Below are 24,365 nucleotides of genomic sequence, written 5' to 3' on the forward strand. Positions count from 1 at the left end.
GGTCAGCAAGCTGAGCCCGCCAAGACTGACTGGATGTGACTCGGGGCAAACTCCTGAAGGCCACACGAAGAGCAGTTTGGGGAGCAAAAGCCTGAAGTTACTGGGCTTAAGAAAAACGAGAGGAAAGGAATTGGAGACGGTGCCAATCCTCAACTCTTTCAGGGAGCTTTGTGGCACAGACAGGAGAAAAACAAGATGGCAGCCGGGGGGGGGTAGGGAAGGGGGTCAAAGGAGGGTGTTGTGTCGTCGTTGTCGTTGTCGTTGTCATACGTAACCAGTATTTTTTTTTTTTTTAAATAACTTATTGTCAAGTTAGCTAACATCCAGGGTGGGCAGTGTAGTCTTGGCTTTGGGAGTAGATTCCCATGATTCATCGCTTACGGACAACACCCAGCGCTCATCCCCGCAAGTGCCCTCCTCAGTGCCCATCACCGTTTTCCCCACCCTCCCACCCCCATCAACCCTCAGTGTGTTCTCTCTTTCTGTTAAAATATTTTTTTTAAGTTTATTTGTTTTGAGAGAGACAGAGACAGCGTGAGGGGGGGAGGGGCAGAGAGAGAGGGAGAGAGAGAGAATCCTAAGCAGGCCCAGCACAGGGCCTGATGCGGGGCTCAAACCCACAAGACCGTGAGATCATGACCTGAGCCGAAACCAAGAGTCGGATGCTTAACTGACTGAGCCACCCAGGTGTCCCTGTTCTCTGTCTTTAAGAGCCTTTTATGGTTTACCTCCCTCCCTGTTCGTAACTTATTTTTCCTTCCCTTCCCCTATGGTCTTCTGTTAAGTTTCGCAAACTCCACATATGAGTGAAAACATATGTTATCTGTTTTTTCTGACTGACTTTCTTCACTCAGCATGATACCCTCCAGTTCCATCACGTTGTTGCAAATGGAAAGATTTCATCATTTTTCATCACCGAGTAGTATTCCGTTATATATATATGCCACATCTTTACCGATTCTACAGTTGATGGACATTTGGGCTCTTTCCATAAGTTGGCTATTGTTGAAAGCGCTGCTATAAACATTGGGGTACGTGTGCCCCTACGAATCGGCACTCCTGTATCCTCTGGATAAATTCCTAGGAGTGCAATTGCCGAGTCACAGGGTAGTTCTATTTTTAATTTTTTGAGGGACCGCCACACTGTTTTCCAGAGCGGCCACACCAGTTTGCATTCCCACCGACAGTGCAAGAGGGTTCCCGTTTCTCCGCATCCTCGCGAGCGTCTGTTGGTTCCTAAGTGGTTCATTTTAGCCACTCTGACCCGCGTGAGGTGGTATCTCAATGTGGTTTTGATTTGTCTTTCCCTGATGAGGAGTGACGTTGAGCATCTTTTCATGTGTCAGTTGGCCATCCGGATGTCTTCTTTGGAAAAGTGTCCATTCATGTCTTCTGCCCCTTTCTTCACTGGATTATTTGGTTTTCGGGGGTGGAGTTTGGTAAGTTCAAAGGGGAACTCACCTCTAATTTACAAAAAAAAAAAAAAAAAGTATTGTAATTAAAATTGATTTAAAATAGCATCCGCTATGTAATATTCTTTTTTAAAATATTCTTTATTTTTGAGAGAGAGCGTGAATTGGTGGGGGAGGGCAGAGACCAAGGGGGACAGAGGCTCCAAAGCGGGCTCTGCACTGACAGCAGTGAGCCCGACGTGGGGCTCGAACTCAGGAACCATAGTCGGACACTCAACTGACCGAGCCTCCCAGGTGCCCCATCTAGGTAATATTCTTGACAAAAAAGTTAAATATGAATTTCAGGGGGAACCATCAGACAAATGGAAATCACAGGCCGTCGTACAAAATAACTGGCCTGGACCCTTAAGAGAATGTTAATATCAGGGAGGCAACAAAAACAAGGCGGCCAGTTGCTCCTCGTGAAAGGAAATTGAGCCTGGACCACCAAATGTAACATGTGATCCAGAATTAAATCCTCGATTTTTTGAAAAGTCCATAAAGAACATTTATGCCACGGTTGTACCGTGAACCGAGCGCCTTAAACAACAGAAATGTCTTGTCTGTCCATCTGGAGTTCGCACGGCTGAGGTCAAGGTATGGGCAGGGCTGGTTCCCTCTGAGGCTGTGAGGAGAATCCGGTCCAGACCTCTCCCCGGCTGCTGGGGGTATGCTGGCAATCTTTGGGGGTCCTCGGCTTGTGGAAACATCACCCTGATCTCTGCCTGCATCATCACGTGGTCCTCTCCCTGTGTGTGTGTCTGTGCCCAAGTTTCCCCTTTTTTAATTAGAAAAGTTTGTATTTTAAATAAACTCTGGGGGCGCCTGGGTGGCGCAGTCGGTTAAGCGTCCGACTTCAGCCAGGTCACGATCTCGCGGTCCGTGAGTTCGAGCCCGCGTCAGGCTCTGGGCTGACGGCCCAGAGCCTGGAGCCTGTTTCCGATTCTGTGTCTCCCTCTCTCTCTGCCCCTCCCCCGTTCATGCTCTGTCTCTCTCTGTCCCAAAAATAAATAAACGTTGAAAAAAAAATTTAAATAAACTCTGTGTTCAACGTTGGGCTCAAATTCACGACCCCAAGATCAAGAGTTGTATACTCTAGGGGCACCTGGGTGGCTTAGTCAGTTAAGCGTCCAGCTTTGGCTCAGGTCATGATCTCACAGTCCGTGAGTTTGAGCCCCACGTCAGGCTCTGTGCTGACAGCTCGGAGCCTGGAGCCTGCTTCGGATTCTGTCTCCCTCTCTCTCTCTGTTCCTCCCCTCTCTCACACTGTCATTTTCTCTCTGTCTCTGTCTCTCTCTCAAAAGTAAAGATTAAAAAAAAAAAAAAAAGATTTGCATACTTTACTGCCTGAGCCAGCTAGGCAGCCCCAGCTTCCCCCCTTTTATTATTCAAAAAATGTTTTTTTTTTAACGTTTATTTTATTTTTGAGACAGAGAGAGACAGAGCATGAACGGGGGAGGGGCAGAGAGAGAGGGAGACACAGAATCCGAAGCAGGCTCCGGGCTCTGAGCCATCAGCCCAGAGCCCGACGCGGGGCTCGAACTCACAGACGGTGAGATCATGACCTGAGCTGAAGTCGGACGCCCAACCGACCGAGCCACCCAGGCGCCCCCCAAAAATATGTTTTTTTAATGTTTTTTCATTTTTTGAGAGAAAGAGAGAGAGTGCGAGTGGGGGAGGAGCAGAGAGAGAGAGAGGGAGACACAGAATCCAAAGCCAGGCTCTAGGCTCTGAGCTGTCAGCACAGAGCCTGATGTGGGGCTCGAACTCACGAGCTGCGAGATCATGACTTGGGCCGAAGTCAGACGCCCAACCGACCGAGCCACGCAGGAGCCCCTAAGCTCCCCTCTTTTTAAAGGATACCAGTCATGTCGGATTAGTGCCCACCTTGATGAACTATTTTAACTCATTACATCTTCAATGACTGTATTTCAATGACTGACCTTTCATACATGAAGGTCATGTATGGAGGTATTTGGGGTTAGGACTTCAACATATGAATTTGGGGGGATCACAGTATATCCCATAACAGATTGTCATTAGATGGCATTGTTGTATCAATATGAAAACTCTCGAGATGATAACAGTGGCTTCTGGTGGTTCCTTATTTAAAAAAAATTTTTTTTCAACGTTTATTTATTTTTGGGACAGAGAGAGACAGAGCATGAACGGGGAGGGGCAGAGAGAGAGAGGGAGACACAGAATCGGAAACAGGCTCCGGGCTCTGAGCCATCAGCCCAGAGCCTGACGCAGGGCTTGAACTCACAGACTGTGAGATCGTGACCTGAGCCGAAGTCGGACACTCAACTGCCTGAGCCACCCAGGTGCCCCAAGGGGCTCATATTCTTTTGATCTTCTTGTAGGTTTGAAATTTGTCAACATAAAACATGGGGAGAAAATTAATGTTTACTATTTATTTTTTGTTTATGATTATTTTAATTTTATTTTAGAGAGAGGGAGAGAGAGAGCGTGAGCAGGGGAAAGGGGCAGAGGGAGAGATACAGAGAATCTCAAGCAGGCTCCAATGCTCAGTGCAGAGCCCGACGCGGGGCTCCATCCCACGACCCTGGGATCATGAGCTGAGCCAAAATTGAGACGCTCAACTGACTGAGCCCATTTTTTTTTTTTTTTTAAGATTTTCTTTTTAAGTAACCTCTATGCCCACGTGGGTCTCAAACTCCCAACCCCGAGATCGAGTCACATGCTCTACCTCCTGAGCCAGTCAGGCACCCTGGGAGAAAGTTAATTTTTCACAAATGTGACAATCTTTTGGCTAAATCATTGCTGAGTGTCTGGGAGGCCATCATTTCCCCAATTTGGAGAAGACGGCTGGGAGCCTTAGTTTGCAAGGGCCCTCAGCGTCCCTACCCTGGGCCCTCTCTTTGGGGTTCTGCATCGCAACGGGCAGAAGCAAACATTTCCTGAGGGGGCTGAAGGCATTTTATACTCATCGCGCCAGAATCTTGCCTGGACCTCCCATGAAGTGGGCTTTATGAGCCCCACTTACAGATGGGAATACTGAAGCTGAGGGAGGTCAGGGAACTTGTCCATGAATGCACAGCTAGACTAGAACTTGGGCTGACTCTCAAGGCTGGAATTCCCTGTCTCCAACTAGATGTGAGGCTGGGTTCCCTTCTTGGGCCTTTCCCCAGTTTAGGGTTGGCCATGAGTCTCAGGGCAAAGCCAACAGTTGCCCAGGCCTGCCCTGATCCCAGGGCCCAGGCCATACCTCCCTTCCTCATCCGGCTCAGCCTCAAGGCCTGGCTCCTGCTCAGCGAGGGACACTTGAGCTTAAGACCAAATGCGGCACCTCCCAGGCCCCCTCTTGCCTCCCAAGCCTCCCAGCCTGGGTGGGGCAACAGGGTGCTGGATACCCTTAGTGTGCCCTCCAGATCTCCTTCCACCCCGCTCTGTGCCCCCAAGGTTGCCCTCCACTGGCTGCAGTGACTGGGCTCTAGGGTCCTCTGGTTGCTGCTGGTGTTTGGATGAAGGGAGGCAGGAGACTGAGGGAGGGAGCAGAGCGAGGTCCGAGGAGTTTATTCCCTGGGCTTGCTGCCTTTCTGTTCAACCATAGCCGAGTTCTACTGAGGGCCACAGCTCCTGTCAGGTGACACCACTGCCCCTTCCTGCCAGGTGGCCCGGTGGTGGTAACAGCTTCCCACCGCTGCTAGGGCTCGGGGGCCCTGCCACTCCTCGGTGGTTTCCATTATCATGGCCACACTTTTGTAAGCTGTCCCTTTGCTACTAAACTCTGTTTGCATGTGTCATAGGATTCCTGAAAATCTGGGGAAGACAACTCAGCCTTTGACCACCCCCGACATCCCCATGGCTCCCTCCGTCTCTGATTCCCCCCATTTTCTGCACCCCAGCAGAACAGATCCAGGCATGGAGGCCAGCAGCTTAAAAAGTTGTCTTTATTGGTTTCGTACTGACTCACAGAGCATTAGGGTCAATCCCTCCCGGGAATATGGCGTTTGAGGAGATAAATACTTATTTTGCCCTCCACTTGTCAGCAGAGGGACGTTTAATAAAAATAGTAATATAATAACAATAATAGTGACTGTGATCAATAATAAAATGCCCCCTATGATCCCCTAATACACAGGTGGCGGAGGCTTTGGGAAAAAGGACCACCCCCCTTTCCGGGAAGGGCCAGAGTGTGCCTGGAGACCCTCCAGTGGCCCCCATCAGGTGCCATCGCCACCAAGTAGCCTTTATAAATACCCTCCCTGTCCTGTCCCTGTCTAGGAATGATCTCCCCGCCCACCCCACCCCACCCCCCCAACCCCGGGCGGATTAGATGCAATGTCATTTGGCTCACAGGGCCCCTCTCTGTTCCCAACCCCACCGAGCTCCTCCCCAGAGAGAAAGGCCCCTCAGTCTATCAGTAGTGTTCTTCTCCCAGCTCCCATCCGCTCTCTCCTCCTCTTCACTGCTCCTCCCCTCCCTGCTCCTCCCCCTCCTCCTCTTCCCCCTCCCTCTCCTCCTCCTCCTCCTCCTCCTGCCAGCCACTAGCACTGTCTCTTCTACTTCCTTCTCTCACCTTCTTCACCTACAGCCTCCTTCACCTACATCTTCCCTACTCCTTGTCTATCCTTCTTTCCTTTGAAAAAAAAAAAGTTTTTTTTTTAATTTTTAAGTAATCTCTACACCCAACATGGGGTTCGAACTCACACCCCCTAGATCAGATGTCGCAGGCTCTACTGACTGAGCCGGCCAGGCACCCCACCCTCCTTTCCTTTGGATCAGAGTCCGTCTTTCCTACCTCAACCTTGAGCAGAGGCCGTGATATGCCCCACCTCGGCCTCGCCTGGGGGCTGGACAGTGCCTTGCCAAGACCCCAGATTGCCGCCAGAGACCCACCCCCACCCCGACTCTTGCTTAAGGCTTCCTGAGGCTTGACACTGGGAAGGAGAACTTTGGCACAATTACCCCTGGACTCCAGGGGCAGAGGGGCCCCCAGGGCAGAAAAGGGGGCCATTCTATTCCCAGTGGCTAGCAAAGGTAGGGGCCGGGAGCAGAGGGGAAAGGCAGGACGATGGCTCAGAGTCAGGTCTCCTGGGTCCTGGGAACCCAGGCCAGCCTCTGAGTCGCTGTCCAGCCCAGGCCCTTCCTGAGTCCGAATTTCCACACATCCCGGGCCAGCCGGAGCATGGCATTCCTCAAGCTCTTTGCTCACTCATGTGTCTCAGTCCTGGGATTGGAGTGGGCCCTGCCAGAGGGTGTCAAGGGGAACCCTCTGATTCAGGGGCTGGGGGCAGGCTCCGGGGCCGTTCTGAGACCTGGAGGGGAAACAGAAGGAAGGACCCTTTCCTCACCAGACCAGTGCCTCCCAGAGGTCTTCCCCCGACCCATCACCTGCTGCAGGGAGGCCCTTGGAGGAGGTATGAGATCGGGGTAGGGCTACATGAGAAGAACTTGGGGAGCTCCAACTTAATATCCCTTAAGCCCAAATCGAAGTCCCTTTGCTCATTTACTTTACTCCATTCTTCATCAACCAACAAACATGCTTTATGTTAGGCGAAGACAAACTTGACCTCAGTCTCAAGGAGCCCGCGGTTGGGGGAGGAGGGCTAGTATCCAGAAGAAAGCCACAGCACAGAAGGACCGACACGGAGAGGTGGAGGGAGCAGGGCACAGGCCCTAGGGAGGCCCCAGGACAGTATTAGCACAGAGCGTTGAGGGTGGCCTGAATGTTAACAGAAGGACATTCAAAGCAGGGGGGACGGCAGGGGCAAGAGCCTGAGAGTGTGGAAGAATATGGCAAGTCCCTGGGGATCGGAGTGGTTTGGTGTGGCTAAAGCCAGGGTGACGGTGGAGAAGTGGCTGGAGGGTGCATGGGAGCCTTCCCAACTCCTCTTACGTCTTCCTTCCCCTGTTCCCCTTCCCCCCTCCTCTGATCCCTCCACCTCAGGCTGGGCCTCTAAAGAGCTCCCCTTCGGTGGCACTCCCCCCATGTGCCAGGCACCCCGCTGAAGTAATCATCACCTCATACAGCCATCACTTACGTAATAATCTGAAATAATAACCTCATTTTTTAGGTGAAATAAGCTCAGGGAGGCTTGACATCTCGCCCAGGGCCACATGCCTGGGACATCAGAACCAAAATTTCCACCTGGGCCAACCTGCCTCTAGGCCTCTGTTGGGGCCCCACTGTGGGGCGAGTCTGCTTCCCTTAGGATCCAGGGCGGGGATGACTCAGCCTGTTCTCTGGCTTCAGGTCCCAGAGGTGGGTCTAGCACAGAACAGAACTACCTGTCCTTTAACAGAGGAGGGAAAAGCCCCCACCGGCTCACCTGTATCAGGGAGTCTGCGGGGCTCAGAGATCCCTGGGAGCAGGACACGGACTCACTGGACAGAGAGGTCCAAGGCTTCCTCTTCACTGTTCCAGGAGCAGGATGAGGAAGGGGACAAAAATCCAAGGTCAAATTTGAGGAGTCCAAAGGGGGTGTAAACTTTGGGGAGGGAAATCGAGGCAATGGAAGCAGCGGGGCTGTCCTTACTGGCGTCCGCGTCTCCAGCGAGCCCGTCGCTGCCCACGGAGGCTGGCCGCCTCGAGGCCTCCGAGAAGCTGTGGGGACGCTGCGGGCCGGAGCCGCGGGTACCTCGGCCCTTCCCTCCTGGAGCCTGCTGGGGGACAGCACCGAAGGGCTGCGACCGCAGGGGACCCCCGGCCTAGACGCGCGGAGGTCCCGGGTCCCAGGGAAGCGGGGGGCTGCGATTGGGGCAGGCGTCTCGGAACGGTCGGTGATTGGCTGAGCCTCACCAGGGACGCTTGTGATTGGTCCCGGAGAACTCACCGGGGGCAGATCCCTGGCGCCGGGCTTCCCGTCCGTGGGGCCCACGTGCACCAGGTGGTTGAAGTTGGAGGGCGGTGAGATGAGCTTGGAGCGCACAAAGGGGTCCTTCAGCAACTCCCTGCGGGCGGAGGGAGAGTAGGGGCGGCGGCGAAGGGGACGCCTCCCCCGCCCTCTCCCGACACGGACACGCCCCCGTGCCTCGCCCGGTCCCCCGCTCGCGAGCCCCCGCCCCGCCGGCGCACCGCGCACGCGCACCTGCGCCGCTGCTGTCGCTGCTCCTCCGACACGCGGAAGAAGAAGTGGCGCTTGCTCTTGGTGCGGAACAGCTGGCGCCGGCTGTTGTCAGTGAGGTCGGGGATGTCGAACTCGTCCTTCTCTGTGGGAGGAGCAGAGAGCCGGACGGTGCTCACAAGTCCCCGGGGTCCCCGTCAGCTGGAGCTCAGGGTCACACATGCACCCGCGAACGCGCACACACTCCGTACTCTCGTGCCCACGCACTTCCTACCTGCCAGCCGGTTCCTGAGGTAGGTCAGGCGGACCTTCTCCGTGCCAAAGAGGAACAGGGAGCCCTCTGGGTTTAGGGGTCGCACCTGAGGCGGCAGGCACGGAGGTCAGCCGCGCTGCTCGACTGCACCCCCCCCAGTCCAGGGCCAGGGGATCTGGGCAGGCCCTCACCTTCTTGAGTGGCACCGTCTGGACCCATTCTGCTTTCCTTACATCAAACACGTCGATGGAATTCTCGCTGAACACTGTCAGGTAGGGGGCTGCATAACCTGCAGGGCAGGACACTGTGCTGTGCAGCCCCTGGCAAGTCAGGCACCTCCGCGGGCTTGTTTCCTCCTCCGTGTCACGGAAACACCCTGTGCCCGGCCACAGCACAGTAACTTCCACGCCCAACCAGGGGACCTTCTTCTGAAGACTCCAGGTTGCCCCACCCAACCTCCGCAACAAATCAGAGATCACCGTCCTGGAGCACTCGCATGCCGGGCATAGTTCTAGCCACTTGGCGTATTTTTTCCCCTTTATTTCTCAAACAACTCTGGGCGGGTAGGACCATCATCCCTAACTTACAGATGATGGAACGTAACCCCAGAGCTAAGTAATGGGCAAGGTCACCCAGTGATGAGCGAGAGCTGGGAACTGGCCCTGGGCAGTCTGATTCCCACTCCCACAGACTGCGTCTGCGCTACGCCCAATCCACAGGCCCAGCGCCGGAAGAGCCGCCGGTCATGAAGGGGGCCCGGTCCCTGTCTGCCAGCACGCCACCACACCAGTTACCTGTGAGTGTGTTGGACTCCCTCACTGCCCTGTTCGTTCGTTCATTCATTTACTCATTCATTCCTCCAAACGTTCGTAGCCCCTAGGGTGTGCCTCCCCGGGCTGGGTGCAGGATGTGATGAAGAAACCAGGCCCAGCCCATTCTGTAGTCTCCCCACTCCCCCCCCCCCCCGCCCCGGTACCAAACCAGTCATTATAGGAAGGTGCTAAGAGCAGCAGGGCAGAGGTCTGAACACAGAGGTCGGGGAGCAAAGAGGAACAAAGGGCCAGGGACGGGGGGGAAGGTGGGGTAGGGAGCATGAGAGCAGTAATGACGATGACAGAAGTCATGGTGGTCACTTATGGAGAGCCTTCCAACTCCAGGCCTTGAGGCGGCATTGGGGCTGGACCTGGCTAAGAGTTTGCCAGGTATAAAAAGGACAGTTTAGGCTGCGGGAGGAGCATGAGCAGGGACACGGGAGAGGAAGATCCGGCTCAATCCACTGAGGACAGAGCAGGGTGTGGTCAGGCGGGAGGACCCTGTCTTCCTCTGACACGTGTGACACACCGTAGGTGCCAAGCCCCACCCAAGCTGGCCCCCCACAGGCCTTACCCCAGCCCGTGGGCACTGCCGGCCACAGCAACTCATGGACGCGGGACTTGCGGCCGGCGCTGTCCACGTAGACCCCGGCCGTGGCGAACAGCAGCAGGAACTCACTCAGGCTGAGCTCCACGGCGCCCAGCGCCTCGCCCAGGCCCCCGCGGGATGGTGGCAGCTCCTCGGGCACCAGACTGGCCCCTAGGGCCAAGGGAGCGGCCTCGTTGAGCAGCGGGTAGAGTGCGAAGGTCCCGGCTGCTCCCACGCACAGCCGGTCGCCCAGCAGCCCCAGGCTCTGCACGGGTGCCGGTGCCTGAAGCTCACGGATGCGGCGCTGCCAGGGCCCTGGGCCCGGGCCCAGCTGGTAGCAGAGCACCTGGCGCTTGACGGCTACGCAGAGCACGGGCGTGCGGGCCTGCAGGATGCACCCGGCTGCCAGCACCTGGCAGCCTCGAGACTCGGGGATCTTGGCACCCGCCACCTCCGCGCTCTCCAGCTTGGCCAGGGCGAAGAGGCGCACGCTGGGGCCACGGCCGCACAGCACAACCAGAAGGCCCGCGGTGGGGCTCACGGCCAGCCGCTGCACCCGCCGGCACTCGCCCACCTGGAAGATGTCTTCGGGGCCGGCGAGGGAGAGCGTCACCAGCAGGGTGAACAACAGCCCCGTGCCCATCCTCCTCTCTCCCCCCCGGGGCTGACCCCCACCCGGGCCCACCCTGGCCCGTACCGTTGCTGTGCAGGTGGATCACAAACAGCCCCTCCTCGGTGCCCAGAGCAAGCCGTTCCTGGTCTAGTAGAGGGAGGGAGAGAATCAGGGGTCAGGGAGGTCATCTGGAAGCCGGAGACCAGGCAGTCCGCCTGTGCTTGCCGAGCCTCAGTTTCCCCTGAGGACACAGGGATGGCCATCCCGCTGTCCCTGCATCCCTGGCCGCTTCTCTCTCAAAGTCTGGGCTGGCTCTAATGGCGAAGGCCCACAGGCGAGAGGCCCCCACCCTGAGTTGTGGGCTTCGGGGTAAGTCATGTCACCGCTCAGAGCCTTGGCTTCTCCTCGCATAACGTGGGGACAGTAATGGTTCCTTTCTCCCAGAGCTGCTCTGAGGCTGAAGCAACGCAGGGTGAGTGTTCAGCTCACGGCGGTCCCTGCTCAATAAATGCCCTCGTCCCCCCCAGCTCCCGACTGACACAGAGGACCTGGAGGAGCCACACAGTCTCTCGTGGGGCTCCCACTCTGAGTGCAGGGGGAGGCCCCAGCTCTCCAGGGCAGGCGCTGGCTCGGGGCTCCGGCCACTGCCAGGGGAAGCCAGGAGGCACTGCTCCCTCACTTCTCCGGCTGTCATCACGGAGGTCTCCTCAGAGGAGACAGCGTGAGGCTCGGCTGCTTCCAGGCTCCCTGTGGCCACCCCGCTGCCGGTAAGAGCACCAGGACTGGAACCCTCATCTGTCTCTTGCTAGAGCCTTTGCTCTTTTCAACTCACTCAAGACTCACTTAGAAAAAGCAGAATCTGAGGCACAGAGAAATGGAGCGGCAGAAGCCAAGCCCCCCGCCCCCCACCTAAGGCTGCCCACAGAACCTCGCCCGGGGCGATGCCCCCCTCGGCATGTGGCTCACCGATGATGGCGGCACAGAGCGCGTGGGGCAGCAGGGGCAGCCCGTTGTCATAGGCTTCCTTGAGCGTGTACACAGGCCGAGGCCTTGGCCGCGTGTCCAGAAGCAGCCGCTGCAGCTCGCCCAGCACCTGCAGCCAGCGCTCCCGCTCAGCCTCACTCTCTGCCAGCAGCAACACGGTGCACATGGCAGGGGGCACCGTCAGCTGGGAGGCCGTCACCTGTGGGCAAGGACTCAGGCTGGAGGGCTGTGGGCCGAGAGCCAGACATCCCCCTCCTGCTCTCCACCGGATGATGCTTGTTCGCACCAACGTGAGCTGCCGGGCACAGCGCTAGGAGCCATCTTACAGCGGGCGATAAGCCAGACGGAGTAGGGTGGTCAGACAGGCCCCGAACCCGGGCCAAGAGTAAAAGATGGGCCCCCAGGGGAAGAGACATCTCTGCCAGTGCCCAGGGGATGAGGGGAGTCACCAGGAATGATCCAGGTCGGGGAGAAGCTTGGGGGCTGGCCTGGGCTGCACAGCAGAAACAGGATGTGAGGGGCCCGTGGTTACAGGGCACTTTGGGAACTGGAGAAAGCAAGGTGTGTCCAGAGCAGAAAGAGGCTCAGGGTCAGAAATGTGAGGCCTCAAGGCCACAGTCAGGAGCACCCTGAGGGTGATGGGAAGCCACGGAAGGGCCCTAGGCCAGCGGGATGCGGGCAGCTTCGCGTACAGAAAGTGCACGGCGCTGTGGGATGGAGGCAACCGTGGCCGTCCCTGTGAAGGTGACGGAGGTGGCATATGTGTGTGTGTGAAGAGGGCAGCCACGGAGAAGGAGACAGACAGAAGGGGCTGCAGTAGGGCCACACGGAGGCGGACTCACCCTAAAGATGCGTGGCAGGTCCCGGGACTGGGCGTGAATAACATCAGAGGCCAGGACGGGGGTGGCTGAGAACTGAGGGTCCCTGGGAGGTACGTGGAGCTGGTCAGAGGTCACATTGGCCCTGGCTGCCTCCCTCCCCCCGACCCGCATCCCTCGTCCCCGGCCACTGCCTGGCACCCACCTCAGATCCAGCGCCTGTAGGAGGGCCCCGCTGGCCGGGCTGAGCCGTGGATCAGGGGCGTCAAACAGCAGCAGGCGGGAGTCACTGAGGGCGGCGAACACCCGCTGCCAGCCCCGCCGGACCCCCGAGGGCCGTGGCACCTGTGGGAAAGGCAGGCATGGGGGGGGCCTGCCGGGCTCTCGGCCCGCCCACGCCAGCCTCCCCCTCCCCAGCCCCAGCTCACCGACAGGAAGCCCTCGTAGGCCGTGCCTGTGCCCGTTTCGGGGTGCACTCCCAGGGCCGTGCGGAGGAGGTCAGGGGGCACGGGGCAGGGCGGGGCCTGGGGGGCACAGGCTGAGTGACAGAAGTAACCACAGGCTGTGGAGAAAGCAGGAAAGGCAGATGGTGTGAGGCTGGGTGGGGACAGCCTGGAACCAGGACTTGGGTTCCCGCCTCCCTGAGGCTGTGGTGGCTCCTGGACTGTCACCAATTCCCCATCAAGTGAGAAAAAAAACCACAAAAATTGAGCAACGGGAGATGAGGCCCAGACCAAGAGGAAGGCTTGCATGTGCCAGGATCCGGGCCATTCATTCCTTCCTCCAGGGGACTGGGCGCTGGCACGTGGGAGGCAGTCGTGCGGGTGGGGTGGGGGTGGGGGTGTCTCACCATCACAGCCCAGGCCCTGGCGGCCCAGGCCCAGCATCAGCGAGGTGCAGCGGAGACACTTGGTGGGGGATGGGAAGCTCCGGGGCCGCAGCGAGTGTGAGCCGGGCTGGGGACAGGGGGACACGCTCATTACCCACGCCTGACCACGGCCTCCCGGGTCCCTGCGTCCCACCCCCGAGGCCACCCTGAAGTGTCAGGTGGGACCAGAGAATGAGCCAGTGGCAGTGTGAACCCAGCCCCAGTGAGTCTGTCACAGCACTCAGACTCATTGCCACTGCCGCTGTCCCCAGGGTGGTCTGCCAGCCATGACTAATGCACGTAGAGGGACTCAAGCAGGTCCTTGGAGACCGGGCAGAATGGCTGGGTACCCCCACCCCGCCCCGCCCCTCTAGGTGCGGACCTTTGCGGGAGGAACTTCTGTAGGGGTGGTGACAGCAGCGGGCGCTCTGGGGAACACAGCCTGGGGGGGGAGGGGCAAGCAAACGGGTGAGGGGGGCACAGGCAGAAGGCGGGGCCCGGCCCCCCAAATGCGGGACTCCCGCCCGTCCTTACCCCCAGACGCAGGCTGCGGCGGCCCTCTGGCTTCAGCTCGGGCTCCATACCGGGCCTCAGGGCCTCTCCTGAGATGCCAGGATCCTTGGTGGAATCCTTCTGGGGATTGAGGATAAGGGTGGAAATCAAGGCCCCTGGCTTCTGTCCGGGACTCCTCCCAACCAGCCCCTGCAGGCCCTCTTACCTCTGAGCTCCGGAGGGACAGGAAGGGAATCAGGGAATTTGAGGGCTTAGTGTCTGCAAACAGAGAGCACGGGTCACCGGGGGTGGGGGTCCCTGGCCCAGCCCTAACGCTTGTTCCTGGGGAACTGGGGGCCGGCAGGAGCCTCAGTTTCCACCTCAGTAAAATGGAGAAATGACAGCAGGCCCCGGTGGGTACGCATATAGCGGGTGCTCAGTAAGTGCCAGGCGACAGAGAGCCAGGTGAGCGGCAGAGTCAAGAACTCTCATCTCCACGGTCCCGCGAGGCTGTCGGGGGACCCCCTGGGGAACCCTGAGGCTCGAGTGGGGGACTTGCTCCAGGACGGGCATGCAGATGGCCACTTACCCGCTGGCCCCCGGGCCTGCAGCTCCTCCCGCAGCGCGGCCAGCTCCTGCCGCAGGCCCCGGCTCTGCTGCTCGGCCTCCTGCAGACGGCTGCGGGGCGGGGACGGACCGGTCAGGGGCTTGGCACAGGCCTCATCGCGGGTCCCACGCCCCTTCGTGCAGGGCCTGGCCCGGGCCTCACCTGTCGGCCTGCCGCTGGGCCTCCTGCACCTGCGTCAGCTGCTCCTGCAGGCTCTGCTTGGCCCGGATCTCGGCCTCCAGCGCCGACTGCAGCTCCAGCCTGGCCGAGGCCTCCATCTTCTGTAGCCGCCGTGCCTTCCACTGGTGGTCCTGGCGGCCAGGGGGCGCCCGCGTGAGATGCCCCCGGGTCGGGGGGGGGGGGGGGGGCCGGCAGCCTCAGAGGCCTCTCCCGCCAGACTGTCCACACCACCCGGCCAGACTCAAGATTCTAGACTGGCCCCTGACCCCGCTGTGAGCTCAGGCGAGTCACTGATCTTCCGTGGACTCAGCGTCCCACCTGCCACGTGAGGCTGCTGCCAGCCCCTCCCCCGGGGCTCTTCCGGGGCTCACCAGCGGCCGGGTGGGGGGCGTCTGGGTGCCCACGTTCCGCAGGGACTCCAGCTCCTCGGCCATCTTGGTGGCCAGGGCCTGCAGGTAGCCTCTTGAGACCTTCTCATCGTTCACCCTGGTTGGGAAGGGGGCTCCGGGTCACGGCCTGAGCCCTCAGCCCTGCCTGGGCCCAGCCCCTCCCCACCAGCCCCCGGGCACCCACCAGCTGAGGATGTCGGCAATCTGGGCCTCCCAGTTGCTCTCCGTCTCCCTCCGTTCACCCTCCAGCTGCTGCTTGCTCTGCTGCTCCCTCTCCAGCTCTCCTACCAGCTGGGGCCCGGGAGCAAGAAGGGTCAGCCCCCGGGGGCCCGGCACCCCCGAGCCCCGCCCGCGTCCACCCCCGTTCACCCGCCATGGCTTGCCGGCCACCTGCGGGTGCTGCGGGGCTGGGGACACAGCCTGCTCTGAGACCCTGGCGGCCTGCACCATCCACCCTGCCGGCTCCCACATCTGTCCCACGGCCCGTCGGTCCGTCTGGCCTCCGTCTGCCATGCTCACCCGCTCCTGCTCCAGGCTCAGCCTCTGGTTCTCTTCCTGGAGCCGGCACAGAGCCTCCTCCTTCCCACTCAGCCTGGGGAAGAGCGAGTGACGGGATGGCCCCCAGCTCAGGCCCCCGTCCCGCGCCCCGCCCGGGCTGCCCGGCTCACCCGTGACCACGGGCCTGCTCCAGCTGCACACGCAGGGCGGCCACCTCCTTCCTCAGCTGCGCTTCCTGAGGCCCGCCCTCGGGCAGCCCCGTGCCGTTGGTCTCAGAGGCGACGTGGATGGTCTTGAGGGACACGGAGAGGGGTCAGGGCAGGGGCCTGAGAAGCTATGGCCCACTCTACCCCTGGGACAAAGGCCTGGCCCTGAGAGCCCGGAGGAGGTCAGGCCAAGGGAAGCGCCACTTGGAAGGGGGTGAGACCTCACTACCTTGACCCGCAAAGATTCCTTCTCAATGCTTCGCTCCCGCTGTCTCTGGAGCTGTGTCACCTCCCGGCACAGGGTGGCCACCTGGGCCTGCAGCTGTGACAAGGTGCAGAGGCGGCCACTGCTGACTTTGTCCATCCCACCCCTCTGCCTGCCTCGCTACAGACTCTCGGGCCCCGCCAGGCACAGCGGGAATGCAGGCAGGGGAGCTCCGGCCTGGCCCACCCTACCGTCATCTGCTCGCTCAGACCTCAGCCAGCCCCAGTGGGGGCGCAGAGGCACGTGGTGTTGCCAGCATTGAGCACTGAGCTCCCTGGGCCCCCAACGGCCACACTGGGGTTCACAGGGGCAGTGCTCTGCTGCTGTCCCCGCCCATCCCCATCACTCACCCTCCTGCTGGTATCCTGGGCTTCCTCCAGCCGGGAGCTCAGAGCCTGGGTCTGGCTGGCCGTGGCTGCCTCTCTCTCCTGGGCCTCCCGCAGCCTCTGGAGCAGCTCCTCCTGCCACTCCTGGGCTCTGCATAGTTCCCCTGCCTGGGCCTGCAGCCCTGCCTGAGCCTCGGCCAGCTCCTGGGGGGCCGGAGGGCAAGGCCTGGCATCAGGGCACGGAGCTCCTCACCGTGGAGCCCTGGGCCGCTCAGCCACCCCACCAGGCCCTCACCCGGAGGAGCCGGTCTCTCTCCTGCCGTAGGTCCGAGTCCTGGCCTGGGCTACCACCATCCGTCTGGGATAAGGAGGCCTTGCTGCCCCTCGGCGTCTCTGCCAGGAATTGTCACTGAGGCCCACGTGCACTGACGGCCTCAGCCAGGCACTCCGCGTGCGGCATCTCCCAGAGCCCTCACCACAGCCCGGGGAGCGGGTCTCCTTGGCTCACTTTCTACGTGCAGGCTCGGAGAGTTTAAGGTACTTCCCTAAGATCACACCTCATCCACGGAGTAGGGCCAGGACTGGAACCCGGGTTGGATACAGGTGTGCTGGGAAAGCAGCTCAGCCTCTGGGGGGGAGGGGTCGGGGTGAGGGGGGAGAGACGGGGTGGCGTGGGGGGCCGGGTACCTGACAGCCTGTGCCGTAGAGTCTGCACTTCCTTCTGTAGCCGCTCCAGCTCCCGATGGTCTGAGGACACCTGCAGGGCCTCTGCGGGCGGGGTGGGGGGGGCACCCATAGGTGAGTAGCTAGTCCTGGGTCAGACCCACCCCACCCTGCTCCACCTGGTTCCCCGGTACCTTGGAGCTTCCGGCTCAGCTCCGTCTTCTCCTGCTCCAGACAACGGAGCTTCCACTCTAGGGCAGGCAGCTGCTCAGAGCTGCTCTCAGGGCCCGGACTGGGGAGAGCAGGGCCACACATGTTGGCGGAAACCCCACCCCCACCCCCCACCCCCCAAAGGCTCCTCCATCCTCCTTGTGTCGGTCATTCATTCATCCAAGAAACACCCACCGTGCCCCAGCTCTGTACCCAGCCCTGGGCTCTGTGGTGGAAGAAACGAACCGGACCAGACCCTGCCCCCGGAATACCTGTGGGCAGCACCCCAAGGCCCCCCAGACCTAGGTTCAAGCCCTGGCCCTTCTAAGCTGTGTGAACCTAACATATCTGAGCCTCAGTTTCCTCACAGGAAATTGGAGGTGATAACAGGCCCTCTTCCAAGGACAGTGAAGAGAACTTAGTGATTTGGGCCAGCTGCCCCCGTGCCTGGCACACGGTGGGTGCTCAGAGTGCAGGTCAAGACACATTTGCTTCCACCTCAGAACACCTCCTCGCCTAAGACCTCGCTGCGGTCTCAGGCCAGCCCCTCAAATGGAACTAGATCACCCCACCCATTTTACAGAGGCATAGAGTGTGGCTGGGGGGCTGGGAGGGGCCCTTTCAACTCCAGGCCTCTGGTTCCAAGTTCAAGACGCTCTCAGCCTGCTATAGAGGGTACTCTAAGGGCCAAATAAACGCAGGACAGGTCCCACAGGGGGCATAGGCATGGCTTCGCCACAATTTCAGGACACGGGGGCTGTCTTCCTGAGGACTCAGAGCACATTTCCTGAGCACCTGTCACATCCAGGCAACAGGCAGGCCATTCAGCCCCTTTCCCAGGGTCCCAGTGGGCTACCCGCCCAAGGTTCCAGGCCAGGCAGCCCCCAGCCTCCTACTAGGTATGCGAGGACTAGACTCACCTGCCCGAAGTGTAGGTGAAACCCACAAATGGCAGGTGGTGGCCCGAGAAGGCCCCGTGGGAGGGTGGGGGCAGGGTCCCCTGCAGAAGGAGGGGAAGGAGCGTCAGACTCAACAGGCATAGCTCCTGGCTGAGGCTCAAGACCCAGGAGACTCCCCGGGACTGGGGGTGCCAACCTCTTCCTGCTAAGAATGGAACCGAGGTGGGTGACGTGGCCCCCACCTAAACAGACTACAACTCCCATGAGCCCTTGCGGCCATGGCCTCCCAGGTGCTTCCAGGAGTCTCCTTGGAAGATTCTGGCTCACAGAATGACACTCGAGGTGAAACGACCTTCACCTGTCACAACCCACCTCCGAAGAGGTGAACTGGCCCAGGTGAACCACAATTCCCATGAGCCTCTGGGGTGTGACGGCGTCATCCTCGGCCCAGCAACCGCTCTGGAGAACCTCTGGGGGTTTCCCACAGCCAGCAAGGGGCAGGCAGTTTTCCTCCTGCAGCGGGGCCCAAACTCACTGGATGGTTGAGAGTGTCATCGTCCACATCGAAGTTGGAGGTGTCCACAGGCCCGCGAAGCTCAGGGATGTAGGGGGCAGTGCTGGTTGCCAGCCGCTCCCAGTCCACGCCTTCAAAGAAGGGGTGGTTCCGGAAGTCATCCAGCCCCCCGCGGCCCAGGCGCTCCTCCTGGCGGCACAGCAATTGGCGGATCAGGTCTTGGGCGCTGGCCGGCACGTCCGGTGCATCCGCGGGAAACTGCAGGTGGTCCTGTAGGTGGGGGGTGGGGGTGGGGTGGAGGGGTGCAGGTGGGTGTACAGGATCCCACCCCCACCTGCGGGCATACCAACCACGCGGACTCGGGACTCTGCTGCCCTCCCGGAACCCCAGAGCCTGGCGGCCAGACCTCATGGTTCATGATCTTGCCGTAGGTTTCCACCAGGGATTCAGCATAGAAGGGCGTCTCCCCGAAGAGCAGCTCATAGGCACAGACTCCCAGTGACCACCAGTCGCACTGTGGGCCATAGTGGCCCTTGCCCTCCTCCATGGCTTGCAGGATCTCGGGGGAGATGTAGTCCGGTGTCCCTACTGCCACTGACGAATCCACCTAGGAGTGGGGGGGTCACGAGAACAACCTTGGGCTTGACTAGAGCTGACCACTTTGGGCTTGGCCAGAGCCCCTAGAGCCCCTCACCACAGGCCCAAGCCTGGGCCTGACACCCCAACTCTCTAAGGCTTAGCTGGCCTGGTGACCCCACTTGGGGCCTAGACCCAGGCCTTCTTCCTTCCACCCCTGGGAGCTCTCCAGGCCGGGTGTCCCCAGCCCTTGCTCTGGGGTCTTACCATGCCATTGTTGTTGAGACGTAGACAGGAGCCGAAGTCAGCCAAGCGGATGTGCCCGTTCATGTCCAGCAGGACATTGTCCGGCTTGACATCCCTGAGGGAGCACAGGGAGAGAGCGGGGCTTGACCTGTGTGTGTAGATGTGTGTTCTGGCACATTCCGGGGTATGAGTGCATGGGCGCATGCACACACCAGCGTGTATATTGTCACACGTGTTCCTGCGAGTCCACAAGACCAGTGTGTGTGCATGTACATGGGAGGGGGAAGGCTGGTGGCCAGGCCTCCTGGGTGCCAAGAGGGAAAAAGGTGGCTAGTGGAGAAGAGGGACCCATAAGGATGAGCCACGGAGGCAGCAGCGTATGTCGTGGGGGACACAGGAGTCAGACTTGCCTGGTGCAAACCACGACCCGGGCGCCCACCGGCTGGGTCACCTCAGGCCAGGTGCTTACCTGTGCTAACCCTGACTTTCTCATCTGTAGAGTGGGGACAAGAGCAGTGCCCATCACATGAGGTTTTTGGCCTGAGGATTCAAAGGCATCGTGCACATGAAGCACCCAGCATAGGGCTTGGTGAGTGTGCTCAACAACTGTCAGCTGTCTCTAGAGCTTTCCCCAGGGGCTGGTCAGGGCAGGAGGGGCTTCGGGGGCCCCACCTGTGCACGAAGCCCAGCTGGTGCAGAGAGTGGATGGCCAGCACCATCTCGGCCAGGTAGAACTGGGCCAGCTCGGGCGGAAGGCGGTCCTCAAAGCGGCTCAGAAGAGTGAGCAGGTCCCCACCGGCATAGTAGTCCATCACCAGGTACTGGATGGGATTGGGGGGGGGGGGAGTGCGGGGGCAAGAATCAGACAGGGAGGAGGGTGGGGGGCATCTGCCCCAGGGCCCTGCCTCCCACCCACCTCCTCGTGGTCCCGAGGGGTTCTGGGAAGGCAAGACCATCTCCCCGCAAGCAGCTCTAGGGCAGCTGGCTCCCAGCAGAGCTCAGGCAGGGGCTCCGGGCCCAGCAAGGGGTGGCCAGTGGAAGCCTCTTGGTCCCTGTAGGAAGGGTCTCTCTCTCCTTGGACCCAGCTCCCCTGGCACCCAAGGCCCTCCTCCTTTGTCCCCGGGCAACAGCCCCCACCCTCGCTGAGTATCCTCACCAGGTATTCCTCGTCTTGGAAGGCGTAATGCAGAGTGGTCACCCAGCGGCTGTCCCCCTTCACCAGAACGTCCCGCTCTTCCCGGAAACAGGCAGTCTGCAGCAGGTTTGGGGAGCAGGGGCGGGGGTGGGATCAGAGCCCGGGAAGCCTTCCTCACCAGCTCAGGGGGTGGAGGAAGACTAGGTAAGTCTAGGAGCTTGGATAGAAGTTGCCCGGGTGAGCCACGGCCTGTGCTTTATGGCTCCGGGCCTCAGTGTTACGGTAAGGAAAATGGGAACTACAGTAGCTTCTAAGAAAGGCTTGTTGTGGGGAAGCAACAGGGGAGGCTGGTGGTTGGATCCTCTCCCGTCCCGGGGGCCAGGCCGGCCCCTTCCCCAGCATGCCCTGCACGCCCCACTGGCAGCACACCCTCCCCCCGCAACCACTCGTAGGGTGCGCAAGTCCCATCGGACCCCACACTGACCTCGGCCCTCTTCAGCATCTCCCACTTGTGCAGCATCTTCATGGCAAAAATCTGCCCACTGTCCCTCTGCCTCACCACGGCGACCTGAGGCCACAGGGGGCACCGGGGTCAGCTCTGCCTGGGTGCGAACCCCCTCCTCCCACCTACCCCGTGCCTTTTGCTCACCTCCCCGAAGGCCCCTCGGCCGATCACCTTCAAGATCTCAAAGTCATCTCTCTGTAGCCTCAGCTCTTTCACCTTCGTTACGAAGGGGCCGGCTGAGGGGACACAGAGTGGGGCTCAGGGAACCTACAGGGAGGCCCCAGCTCCCTCTCTTACCTAGGGAAAAGCGGGAGCCACAACCCCCACCGGGGCAGGGGCGGCCTCTGGCCGAGGGGCTGAGAGGGGCTGCAGCCCACTCGGTCATGAGTAGGAAGTGTGGAAGGTGGGGGTCTGGGCTTTGCTGACCACCTGGCCCCCAGACCTCCCCAAATCAACGGTTCCCTGAACCCCTGTCCCCAGACTCTAGGCGGCCTCATCCCAGGGGCCCATGGAACTGGTAAGCCCTCCCTGCCTGCAGGTGGATACTGGCTGACCAGGTCACCCTGGGGAGGAAGGGGATACCATTCCCACCCTCGGCTCCCAGTTCCTGGCGCCTATCAGGACCAGGCCTGGGCCTGTCTTGGGAAACTGGACGGGCAACATTCCTTGTCCCCAGAGAGGCTTCTCTGCCACTGGGGAGCTGTGAGCCCTGGTCTTGGGACCCTGTAGGCACAGAGGTACCTGGCTGGGGGTGAGGCCTGGGGCAGCCCCAGAGGACAGGTCAGATATGGTGCTGCAGGGCCCTGGGAGGACACACTTTGGGCTCCCTGTGTGGGGCTTTCTCAGTCTGGAGGCATAAATAGGTCTGCCCAGCTTCTCACAAGACTCAAGAACAGAGCCAAAAAAACCTTTCCCTGGCGCCTGACGCTGGCACCTGAAGGGGTAAACACTCGAGATCTCCTCCAGGCCTGACCAGCCCAACAACTCTAGGCCCTGCCTCCCTCTCTGGACTTGGCCTTCACCTGGCCAAGAAGCTCTTCCTCTCACAGTCCCTGATACTCCCTTTAAAGGCATCTCCGGCCAGTTCCAGGCCTTTTCCAGGCCTGGAGAAGCCACAGGCCTGGGGGAGGGAACTGGAGCCTGGAAACTTAGGGAGGCAAGAGTGACCGGTAGGGGTGGCGGGGGGCGGGGGGGGGGGGTAGCTGCAGACTGGCTCTCCGCCTCAGTTTCCCCCTGCCAGCAGGTAAACTCCCTGCCAGCTGGGCGGGTCTGTGGGTGGGACAGAGAGCTGCTCCACAGGTTTATCAGGCAGAACCCCCGCAGCAGGGGTGGTGTGGAAACCTCGTGACAGAAATTAATTGTCTCTTTCCCAGGTCTGTGTGTGCGGCTGGGGAGCAGCAACCGCGGGGCTCCAGGGGGGAACTGAGGCCAGGGTGGCTCCCTATCCGCCAGACGGGAACCAAAACCTGGGGCCTAGAGTCGGGAGGACCCAGGCTCCCGGGACAGGCTGCCCAGTCCCCTCGCCTTGCCGCAGGGAATGGGGGCTCTGGGCAGGAGCAGGGACAAGTTGGAGCAGGGGCAGAGTGAGTCACCGCCCTGCCAGTTACCTCGGGAGATGTCAACAGACAGGCCCCCATGCTGGGGTCCCAGGCAGGGATGCCAGAGGCAGGCAGGGAGGAGCACATGTGTGTGCAAACACACACACACACACACACACACACGCGCGCGCGCGCGCATAGGCGTCACAGCGGGTGATGACAACACTGTCAGATACACATGAATAAGGTGCAGAAGTCCCCGGGGACAGTGGCAGGCACCAGAGGCAGGGGCTTCCTGGCTGCCCTCACCCTGGAGGAGAGGGCTGGGCTGGGGGCCAGCTCACCGGCATGTCTCACGGGCCCCCAACCATGCCGAGGCCAGGCCTTGCACCTGCCCAGAGCTAAGGAGTTCTGGGGATGCTCGTCACCCACTGGGCAAACACCTGCCTCACCCCGCTCTCCAGGCCAGGCCCGTCAGCCCTCCTCCACGGGCTTGGCCAGGCATAACCAGGGAGGCCTGGGGCTGGCGAGGGTGCCCACATTGGGTTGAGGTTTACTCCAGGTCACCCACTTCCGGTGCCTCGGATGAGTCAACCAGGAAGGGGCGCAGACCCACCCCCAGCCGGGCCCCCCCTCCCTGGCTTTGGGAAATAGACCTCAGGAAGCCTGGCCAGCGACTCGGACCGACAAAGGGGCTGAGGTTGGTGCCGGTGCCCAGTTTGGGGTGGTCTTGCATGCGGAGACATAGAAGTGTGTGTTTGTGGGAACGTCTGCCACGCGTGCAGTGCCTACGGATCTGTGAGTGGAAGCAGGCAAGTGTATAATGCAATGGCCAGTGTGGCTCCGGTGGTCTTCCGGGTGAATTGCGGGGCTCCCTGGATCTCTCCTTGAGCTGTATGTATCTGCGTGTGTCTGTGTGGTATGTGGGAGACTGAGGAAGCATGCGTGTCAGTGGGTGACACACACAAGGCTCTGCGTATGTGACTTTGTTCTCAAGGGTCATGAGGTATACGACATGTGAGCCAGGAGTCCCTGACGTGACTCTGCAGCACATGTCTGGGGTCTATACTTGGGACCAAGTTTGTGTGTGTCCGTGTAAGTTGTGTGTTGTGCACACACGCCAGGTTCTGTCAGTGGGAAGGAGTGTGCGTGAATCTGAGCGAGGGGAAGGTGTGCTGCTAGCTGGGAGGGCCCAAAGGGGCCGGTGGCACGTGTCAGGGCCGGTGCGGGCTCTGCGCGGGGAACCCGTGGGGGTGCCGCTCCCTGCGGGAGGGTCTGGGGGCGAAGGGCGCGGGGGGGGGGGGGCGGGGAGAGGGTCCCGGCGCGGTGTCCCCCGGACCACCCCACCTCGGTCCAGCCCGGGCCACTCACCCCAGCTCAGGAACTGCGCCACGTTGCGCTCCCGCCGGAGGGGGGCGCTGCTGAGCTCGTGGTGCAGCCCCAGCAGCAGATCCAGGAGGCCGTCGAGCCCGGGGCCACCGCCGGCCTCACCCCGCGCCAGCTGCTCCAGCGCGCGCAGCCGCCGCTCCATAGCTGCAGCCGGAGCCCCGCACCCGGGCTAGAGCCGGGCCGCCCGCATGCCGGCCCGTCGGTCCGTCCGTCCGTCCGTCCGTCCGTCCGCGGGTCGTTAGCGCGGCCTCCCCCCACCCCTCCCGCCCTCCCCGCTGTCACCTTCCTTCGCGGCCTCTTGCGCGCCC

At 60.7% G+C, this 24,365-nt stretch overlaps 1 protein-coding gene across 10 annotated transcripts; it reads right to left on the bottom strand.

Moving 5' to 3' along the window:
• Nucleotides 1-1,409: 1,409 nt before the first annotated feature.
• CDC42BPG (CDC42 binding protein kinase gamma) lies at nucleotides 1,410-24,289 on the bottom strand. Of its 10 annotated transcripts, none has more exons than XM_043581622.1 (37): nucleotides 24,040-24,288; nucleotides 21,275-21,366; nucleotides 21,110-21,193; nucleotides 20,647-20,742; nucleotides 20,163-20,311; nucleotides 19,512-19,605; nucleotides 19,075-19,275; nucleotides 18,690-18,938; nucleotides 18,176-18,255; nucleotides 17,240-17,337; nucleotides 17,070-17,150; nucleotides 16,678-16,775; nucleotides 16,407-16,586; nucleotides 16,021-16,113; nucleotides 15,756-15,877; nucleotides 15,607-15,679; nucleotides 15,272-15,378; nucleotides 15,070-15,184; nucleotides 14,681-14,829; nucleotides 14,501-14,589; nucleotides 14,138-14,190; nucleotides 13,954-14,052; nucleotides 13,802-13,861; nucleotides 13,402-13,507; nucleotides 12,980-13,113; nucleotides 12,757-12,896; nucleotides 12,576-12,657; nucleotides 11,716-11,932; nucleotides 10,834-10,896; nucleotides 10,122-10,721; nucleotides 8,927-9,111; nucleotides 8,757-8,841; nucleotides 8,507-8,627; nucleotides 8,252-8,369; nucleotides 7,955-8,081; nucleotides 7,748-7,833; nucleotides 1,410-1,463 (listed from the first exon to the last, which is right to left on the bottom strand). In XM_043581622.1, exons 1-37 carry the CDS (start codon nucleotides 24,197-24,199, stop codon nucleotides 1,458-1,460), a joined length of 4,692 nt encoding a protein of 1,563 aa, XP_043437557.1. In that variant the 5' UTR covers nucleotides 24,200-24,288; the 3' UTR covers nucleotides 1,410-1,457. The 10 variants fall into 10 exon arrangements, with proteins under 10 accessions (XP_043437557.1, XP_043437556.1, XP_043437555.1 ...); XM_043581621.1 differs by lacking the exon at nucleotides 1,410-1,463 and adding an exon at nucleotides 5,349-6,733 and having other exon boundaries at nucleotides 16,021-16,107; nucleotides 24,040-24,287; XM_043581620.1 differs by lacking the exon at nucleotides 1,410-1,463 and adding an exon at nucleotides 5,349-6,733 and having other exon boundaries at nucleotides 13,954-14,049; nucleotides 24,040-24,287.
• Between the last annotated feature and the right edge of the window lie 76 nt (nucleotides 24,290-24,365).

Source organism: Prionailurus bengalensis, chromosome D1 (assembly GCF_016509475.1).
Source record: "Prionailurus bengalensis isolate Pbe53 chromosome D1, Fcat_Pben_1.1_paternal_pri, whole genome shotgun sequence".
NCBI classification, from domain to species: Eukaryota; Metazoa; Chordata; class Mammalia; order Carnivora; family Felidae; genus Prionailurus; species Prionailurus bengalensis.

Excerpts from the sequence above, each read along its gene's own strand:
- CDC42BPG (XM_043581618.1), bottom strand. The coding sequence starts at position 24,199 with ATGGAGCGGCGGCTGCGCGCGCTGGAGCAGCTGGCGCGGGGTGAGGCC. Across the intron at positions 19,606-20,162 it reads CAGCTGGGCTTCGTGCACAG|GGATGTCAAGCCGGACAATG; the intron begins GTGGGGCCCCCG and ends GTGCTCCCTCAG. Across the intron at positions 11,933-12,575 it reads ACCTGCCACGCATCTTTAGG|GTGACGGCCTCCCAGCTGAC; the intron begins GTGAGTCCGCCT and ends CCTTGCCCACAG.